The sequence below is a fragment of the Gavialis gangeticus genome, unplaced genomic scaffold (assembly GCF_001723915.1).
Source record: "Gavialis gangeticus isolate Ggan-Ray unplaced genomic scaffold, GavGan_comp1, whole genome shotgun sequence".
Lineage (NCBI taxonomy): Eukaryota > Metazoa > Chordata > Crocodylia > Gavialidae > Gavialis > Gavialis gangeticus.
The window spans coordinates 80,192,954-80,201,748 of NW_017729025.1; the positions used below are offsets into that span (position 1 = coordinate 80,192,954).

General features: G+C 39.8%; 1 protein-coding gene across 2 annotated transcripts in view; it reads left to right on the forward strand.

Moving 5' to 3' along the window:
* The window catches only part of BUB1B (BUB1 mitotic checkpoint serine/threonine kinase B), a 55,934-nt gene that overhangs the window by 28,114 nt on the left and 19,025 nt on the right, over positions 1–8,795 (forward strand). Inside the window, exons 10-16 of one of the 2 annotated variants that reach the window (XM_019518989.1) lie at positions 1,542–1,654; positions 2,785–2,912; positions 3,236–3,288; positions 4,104–4,188; positions 4,588–4,690; positions 6,665–6,951; positions 8,138–8,328. In XM_019518989.1, coding sequence (XP_019374534.1) covers positions 1,542–1,654; positions 2,785–2,912; positions 3,236–3,288; positions 4,104–4,188; positions 4,588–4,690; positions 6,665–6,951; positions 8,138–8,328 — 960 coding nt within the window. The remainder of the gene's footprint in view (positions 1–1,541; positions 1,655–2,784; positions 2,913–3,235; positions 3,289–4,103; positions 4,189–4,587; positions 4,691–6,664; positions 6,952–8,137; positions 8,329–8,795) is intronic. The other variant, XM_019518990.1, reaches the window with a different exon arrangement.

Genomic DNA, 8,795 nt, shown 5'->3' on the forward strand with positions numbered 1-8,795 from the left:
CAAAGTGCACCCTGGGAAGGTACCAGGTGCTGATTGGCCCTCAGTAGGTGATTGAAGGTATGAGTGTGTGTATGTATATCAGTGGTTCTCAGCTTTCTTTTTTTTTTGATTCAAGCCATCCCTGGATAGACTTAAGGCACTCCTCAGAAAATGCCAGCTCTTGGTTTTTCACTCTTTTTTTACCTACAGAAAAATAGAGCAGTTTTTCTGTTGCAAAGAGCTGATAAAGACCACAACTCTGAATTTTTATAGCCTATGTTGTGAATCATGTTTGCAAACCTAACAGTTCTAACATTGTATGTCACCCCCTGGCACCCTTGAAAGGATTTTAAGGCACCCTGGTTGAGAATCACTGATTGTTCATGTTCAGTCAACTGTTGAATCACTGCAGAAGCCTTACCTTTCTTGCCAGAGGCAGAGTAGCTCTGCCAGTAGAGTATAGAATTCTGCTGCCTGGGAAGGTATTTAAATGTGAATCCACTTTGTTTATTGGCAGAAATGAACGTTTGCTGACAAAACTGTTTATTTTAGACCAGTTGTGCTCACCTTCTCTGGCCCTTTGGGCTGAATGAGTGGTGCAAGGCCATTCTGCAGGCTGGATCCAGTGCAAAGTTTGTCCACAGGTGCAATTCCATGTGCCAGAACAAGCCACAGAGTAACCGTACACCAGCACGATCCAGAGTGTAGGGCCATGTCAGGTAGAACGTGGGAATCCCCCTTCAGGTCTGGAAATTTGGCAGTGGAAGAGCAGTGACAGTCTTAACTTACTGTGAGTCTGGAAGCAATGCTGCTTCTGCTCCCCTGCTGCCAAATTACTGGACCTGTGGAGAGCCCCCTGGGTCAGAGATTGCTGACTGTTGGTCTAAACTAGTAGTGCTCAGTGTTTTGTGATGGTGGGCCAGAATGGCAGGCTCTGTGGTGAGTCAGTGCTAGGACCTAGCTGCTGCCACTATTGCTTCTCCATGCCTTTTTTAGCAGCAGCATGGCACAGCAAAACTCTCTGTCACCTAGCCATGGTGTGGTGTGGCACTACATGAGCAAAGTCCTCACTGCCAAACACTACTGAAGCTCCAGTTCAATGGGTTTAATCCGGTGGCTCTGTGAGCTGCGTACCAGCAATCTATGGTTCACCTGTGAACCATAGATTGCTGATCCCTGGTTTAGACCGTTTCATAGTGTGGGAGTTTCTGTTGCTGTTCACTTAATACATTTATTTTATCCACAGTGAGATACTAGAAAGAGCAAAACAGCTGGCCACACTGTAGCTGAACATTTGTTTATGCTCAATGTAGAATATGAGCAGCAAAGAGAATCCAAATGTATAAAGAAAACTTACATAGTGTTCCAAAGATTATGGGGTGGTATATGTCACTGTGCTACACAGTTTTATTGGCTCAGCCTTACTGGCTGACAATCTCCAAAATGATCTGAAAGAAGAAAGCTGATCTTTTTGTCTCAAGTAAAAGAGTTAATCCAGAACCATCAGAAATTAAGCTGTACCTGGCAAATGTACCTTCTTATCCACCCCCTTCTCCCTTTAGAGGAATTTTGGGCCATAGCACAGAAGAAGGAAGAGATGCAGAAGAAGATTAAAGAGCTAGAGAGGATGCTAAGGGATACACGAGACAACCAGCAGCAGAGAGCACATGAGCAGGTAACGTCTAAGGCTTACATTTCCACTAAAGTATTGAAATAAAAATATACTGAATAAATGATCCCTCCTTAAGTTAAAAGTATTTACTTAAGACCTGCTTTTTAAAGTCAGAAGGTAGAGGACATCTCTAATTTTTTTTATCTAGCTTTATAAATATGGCATAACTTGTTATGCTTTAAGTATAATTTCTGTTGTAACTGTTTTAGGAGAAAATACTTTTCTTCCTATTTTAAATGTATGTAAGTATGATAACTTTTAACTAACTGAAATGCCTAGAAGTAGTTTGTTTTAAACAGAATTCTAATTTTCATCCAGCAGACACAACACAAACATGGGTAAAAAAGTAATTGTCTAGTAAAAGATGCCTAGAAGGATACACTATAATTCAACATGTTCAATATTCATTCATACACATGAGGAAGGGTACTGTGATACCTGGAAGCTTGTCTCTGTCTATCCCAACCTTTCAGTTGCTCCAAAAGATATCACCCACAAGAATTCTTGCCCTTATGCCTTTAAGCAATTTATTGTTTAACAGAAAGTAAGAATCTGGACAAGTATGCTTTTTTCAACCATGATTTTGTGGCACTCTGGAGTGTCTTTAAGATTCTTTTAAAGGTGCTGTGGGATCCTGAGTACAGTTAGGTGTGCAGCTACCTACATGCAATTCACAAGATTAAATTTGGAGATTTCAGATAGAAATCCATAGTGTCAAAAGCATTGTGACCTGTTGTAGTCTTCCTGAATTCTTTGGAACAGAAGAGTTGCTCAGTTATTTTTCTGTAACCAAGAAATAAGTGAAAGCTAAAAGCTGGCACTTTCTGAGAAGTGCCTCCAGTCCAGCAAAGTTGAGAACCACTGATCTAGACCAATATAAAAAAATATATTTTTCAAATAAAATAAAAAAACATACTAACCAATGATAATGACATTTTCCCTAGGGAAATAACAAAACCGTATAAATAAAGCTATTTAAAATTGCTTTTAAATCATGATTGAAATGAGTAATTTAAATCAGTTCTGTCTGGCTCTAATTTTGGACAAGGCTGTTAAGTGCACTTTATGGAAGTTGGTAGCATTGTATGTTATTCCATCACAATCTTATTTTTTTTTCTCCTTGACGGCCACAGCTAACAGACGAGAAGGAGCCCAGGAGAATGGAACCTGGTTTGATGGGAGCTTCAGCACCTCTTAAAGAGCAAGAAGTATCTTTCTCCAGTGAAACAATGCCTGTAAAGGAACTGCCTCATGTACAAAGGTAGTGAAGTGTTGTTTTTGAGCAGGCAGTAAAAGGTGAAAGAGGTTCTTTGTCAGCCTCTTTCCCTTTTCCTTTTTTTTGTTTCCTTTTGTGGTAAACTTGCTTAGTCGTTCCACAAGCTCTTGGGCTGTGGGGGTTTTGCGGGGGGTGAAGGGGTCTCCATGTAGAGAACCAAGGTCTCCTAGCATATTAACTTCTGAGCAGAATTCTTCTGAGGAGGTTAATGTCGATGTATTAAGTGGCACAGCTTTTTTTAAAGTTTGTTTGGGGTTGAGAGAGGTGAGAGAGAGAAATATAAAAATGTACCTGTATCTTATTCACAGCAGTTTCCAGCTGGTAGAAGATAACCAACAGCACAAACCACCTTGCTCTGATAGTAAGTACTCTTTAAACTGATAAAGTTCGGGGAGAAGATTATATAATATTTCTTTCAATTTAATATCAAGAGAGAACCATGCCTTAGAAGAATGAGGATCAGAACATGCTAATTATAAAAGGTTCTGGCCACGTTCAAGAGCTTAACAAGCTCAGTGGTGTGTGTTCAGAGAGCTGTGATTATTTAAAGTGTCTTTCAAGTTGAATTGCTTTTTTAATAGTTGAGGGTCCTTCCCCTTTTCCTGTGCACATTCTAGAATTCCATATTGTCATTGAGAGCAATACCAGTGTAGAAAGGCTTTTGGAGGAGCTGGAAAAATTTGGAAAGAAAAAAAGGTTCTATAGCATTCCAAGTGTAGAATATTATCTATTTTATTTTCTTTGTTGTGGAGGATGTAGACTAAATACATTTTTCTTTTTTACTTTTAACCTGTGGCTATCCCTAACTAATAGAGATAATGGAGCTGTTAGCTGCATGCCAAGGAACTTGGAAAAAATGTGTTTTTTGGATGATGAGGTTGACAACAGGAAGATGAGATCAAGCTTAGAAAAAAAGGGTACCAGCTATAAAGAATACTCCAGACAGATTAGGTAGACTGACAGATCTCAGAGAGTAAAAGTATCGCTCTTCAGCACAGCAAAACCAAGTGTCATTTAAACTCTACTGAGCTACTATTGTGCTTAAATACAATACTATAAAGTTAAAAAACATCCTGCTAGGACTGGTTCTTTTTGTAAGATCTTGAGTGGGTTCTGAGAACTACTGGGTCTTTGAAAAACTGTCCATACCATAAAGTCTCTTGTTTTCTTTTTCAGGTGAAGGTTATCTTCTCTCACAGAGACCTACTGTGCCTTTTTCCATATTTGATGAATCCTCTGCTTCAATAAGCCAAAATGTCAGGTAGAATCATTGGAACTATATATTGGAGAGTGTGGAAAATCTTATGGCCTAGTCTTACCCCTTACCTACTCCTTTCTATTAGCAAGATTACTTTCTGTGTTGTTCCTTATTGTCTGTCTTTTGGCTTGTCGTATACATTTTCCTTTAGGAGACTCCATAGTCTCATAGATATCATCTGGGAAGATTTCCCTAGGATTTATCCTAAATCTTTCCTATATGCCACCCTTAAAAACATTTTTCACCTTTACTGGTAAGTAGCTTTTGCAGTCAACGGGCAGAGGAGCAACACCTTCCATACCAAAGCTGAAGTGGTGAACTTGAAGTGCTGACTGAAATAAGTCTCTGGAACAGAGACACTATTTATTTATAAATGTTTCATGAAATATTGTTTCCTCTTAGTTGTCCTCTAGGCCTTCCACAGAAAAGTGTCCGGCGCCCACTTTCTGTTCGTAAACCTTCAGAAAGTATCACCTCCAAGGAAAATACACCACCAGAAGCCTGTGTAAGGACAAATATCCCTTATAGCAGCTTTTGTGGGGGAAGAACAGGTATAAAACGGTAATAATGTTGGGGTATCAGATGAAAAACTACTGATAGTGATTAAGTAACTCTTGTCTGCCAGCCCCTGAAGAGCTTCAGATGACATTGCATATGGCTTGCTTATTCTTTCAGCCTTTCTGATTAGCCTCTTTGAGAGAAGTACTATAGCTTTTATGGGCTGGGAGTGTTGCATAATCAATGTTAACATAGTACTATAATTGCATGATTCTTTAGTTCTTTTGAGGATCTGAGTCCTAGTCCTTGTGTCAGAGTTATCAACTTTCTTTTGTCCAATTAGATTGTCATGGACAATAATATTTGCACAATCATAGAAGTTCTAATAATTTTAAAGTAGCAGGGGAAATTGCATCAGAATGGAATTTGGTTACAGAATAAAGCCAAAGAAGTGGAGAAAGTGAAGAAAACTTTATTCCAAAGAAAGTTATTATTCTGAGCATAAAAAGTTTCATGGAAAAGGCATTAAGATGAGAAGGGAAATGGTTAGAGACCAAGAAGAGTAGCTGGGCTACAAAGTGAATTTGAGGAGGAATAATGTGGGAGGGCAGTTAAGCAGTCTCAGATGAGCTTCAGCTTTGAAGGAGGTAATGAACAAGTAAATGGATTTGAAGGGTGTAGTAATATATAAACAGAATGGCAAGATGGAGACTACTGGATATAGAATAGCTTGACGAGAATAAAAATGAATGTCAGGGACAATAGAGTTTTAGGAGGAAGCTGATGAATTCATTTTTTGGCATGTAAATATGGTGTCATATCTTTGGGGATATATGCATCTCCTCAGCGTAGAGGGGTAGACAGGAGTGTGCATCCTAGTGGTTGGACCTCGCGTGCTGATGTTGTCAACCAAAAGGCTAATGGAGAGATCCAAGACAAGCTTTTAGAAAACAACCCAAAGGAAGGAAAAAGGCTAATCATCTACTGAAGATGGTTCTAATAGTGAAGGACTGGCTAGAACGTTAGGAGGAGAACTAGGAATAAACCATTTTGAAAGCCGAAGAAATTGTTTCAAGGCAAGTAGGAGACCCATAGTGTCAAAGGGGCGGTGGGGGAGCATGAGTACAGAGAAGAAATCTTGAGGAGATTAGACATCATTAGTGACTTTGGGGGTTGTGTATTTTGTGTTGGGAAGGTATTTAATGTTTGACATTTTTTGATCCGTTGCTTATAAAGGAGATAGCTGCCACTGGAATTCAAGAAATGTATTCAGGAATACTTTCATTAATCAATAAAATGTAGCCATCTCTGCCATGCACTGTAGCAGCCTCTAAGTAGTTCACATCAACCGTACTTTAAACAGTAGCTCAGGATTAAGAAATTGCTATCTAATTGAAACAATACAGGTGAACCTTAAGTAGTCGGAATTCAGTTGTCCAGCTTGAATGAATGGTAATACCTTTCATAAGAAAAGCCAGAGGGAGAGGGAGAGATGCCCTTTAATAATGATTGTTCGGGGGAGGTAGGACATATTTGGTGACTAGATTGGATAAGGGGGCAGTCTGAGGAGTTATGAAAAGAGTGAAGAAAGAACAGTCTTTAAAACTTCATCACTGCCTCCAGTGCACTGGAAAGCATTTTAGAGGGGTAGGCAGGAGACTGCAGCATAGTAGGTGAGCCTTGTGAGAAGTACCTAATGGAAAATCCAAAGATGGGTATTTAGGAAACCCTCAAAAGCAAAGTTGAAGGATAACCATCTAGGATGATTTTAATAGTTTTATATTTGCTTATGAGCTGGTAAAAAGCAAAAGACCATGTACAGTTTATTAATAAATATAAATGACAGCATAACAGTCTGCCACATAGAAGGAAGGTGAAAATATGTAGCGCTCTTGAGTTGGAGACAGTGGGGAGCACTTGGATTGTAACTGAAATGGTTAGAAACACAAAATCCATGGACTTCTTTTTCCGCTTGTTTCAGAATGAGCTCAATGGAATTGAACCCTTGATTGAAGATGCAATTTTGACAGGCTCCTACAAGAACAAAACCCTTTGTGCCAATCCGGAAGATACCTGTGACTTTGTTAGGGCTGCCCACTTGGCATCAACTCCCTTCCATGGGGTAGGACTACAGAGAATCCAAACTCCTACTGATCCTGAAAGTCTCCTGAAGAAAGAGTGTCCAGAAGCCAAGAACACGTGTCTGAGCCAGCAAATCCCTGCTTGTGAGGGTACTTACAGCGAAGCTCTTTGCGTTAAGAAGCTGAGGTAATATTTTGTAAATTGCAAATTTTGGCTGCTTGCAGATACTAAAAAAAAAAAATATGGCGCTTTAAACTCTGTTTAAAGCTCCTGTGTTAAACCCAACACCTCTTCTGAGCATGTAGCACGTTAGTTGGACCTGACTCACCCAACGTCTGTGTAGATCAGGCACTTTAGTGCAGCTTTTTGGACACTTATCTAATAGCTGATTGAATCAGCTATTAGATAAAATGACAAAAAGCCCTGCTAAAGCTCCCAAAGTAGACAGATGCTGCAGAGCTGGGCTCTAGTAGTGAGCTGTGTCTGATAAAGCACGTTTTTGGGTTTGGGTTTTGTTTTTTTTGTTTTTTTGTTTTTTGTTTTTTAACATCTGCAAGCAGCCTTTATGTGCTTTCTTCCTGTTTTGAGTCCAGTTGTTTGGAGGTTTTCTATTCTGCCTTCAGAAATTACCAGTGTGACAAGTATTACAGACCAGGTGCACCTAGTGCCTCATTTAGCACTGTTTTAATATGTACAATAGTTTTGATTCTGGACAATTGGGGACTGGGGGAGAAGGAGCTTAAGAAATGCAAACGGGATAACGGGTTGAAGTTAAACAAAGTGCTGGTGAACAGTTAAGTCACTGTTTTGTACTGTTGTAAGTAAAATAAGCTATATAGTGTATCTTTACTTAATCTAGAGCTGAGTTTGACTACTCAGGGTAGACATCACTGTATAACACTAGATGCAAAATGTGAATGTATCTGGCCTATTCCCTGACCAAGTTTGGTAGTAGTCAGGGAGAAGAGCAATGTTGATGCATGAGAGAGTGATGGTTGTAGTTTCTTAGTAAGCAACATGGATTAGGTTTTAGTAGCCTAAGAGAGGCGAGAGCCAGAATAAATTCTACAAGGATCTCTTGTATTATACCAGCCTTCTTTATCTGAGGACAAGCAGGGGCCTAAAGTATTTAACTGGGACATGAAGGGGAAAATTTAAGTGAAATGTTTGTAGGATCTCAGATTTTGAGTATAAATAACATGGCTCCATCACAGGATTAGACCACACAGGGTTGGTTCAGTGTCTACTGCAAGATGAGAAGGGGTTTGTGTCTAGTAGAAGAATTAGGGATGTCTGGCATAATTTGGGTTGGCATTATCTAGGCACTGCATCTAATAACAGACTGAAAAGCTGATAATTTTCTTATTTACAGCCCAATTATGGAAGCAAGTCAGGAAGATGCCTGCTCTTCAGGTTCCTCTGTCTCCTCAAGATCTTCCATTTCCTCTGTCACACAAATTTCCACTATTAAATACCTGCATATCCCTGAGAAATTGGAACTTGTTCAGAGCTTGCCTGTTGAAATGGCTAGCGATCCCAGAGGTATCACTGAAAACGCAACTAGTAAGTGCCAGGACTACATTTCATTTGGGGCAGATGTTTCATGATATGTCTCATGGACAAACACGCATTTTAGCTGCCTTTAAAGGGAAGGCTTAGCTACCTTTTAGGAGCATGCAGTGACTATTACCATCTAATGGTTACGTTTGTGTGAGCTCCAAAGCAGACCAGAGGCAAGATTCCCCTACTAGCTTCTCTCCCACTCCCCTCTGCTGTGCAGCAACTGCTACAGTACTTTGTTAACCCTTTCACAGCCAAATTAAGGCTTTTACAGCCCTGATCTACACACTAGTGCAGCTGTGAGAAGGTGAGTAAGGGTGAGGCAGGGAGCCTGGAACCCCTGGATGAGCTTATAAGTTTTAGTTCATAAATGATGACTAGAAATGTGTTGAAACCAGAATATTTAATTCAGTGTAGCTTGACTGGATCTTGTTGTGGTCAGATAAATGTATTTAAATGTGGGGGGGGGG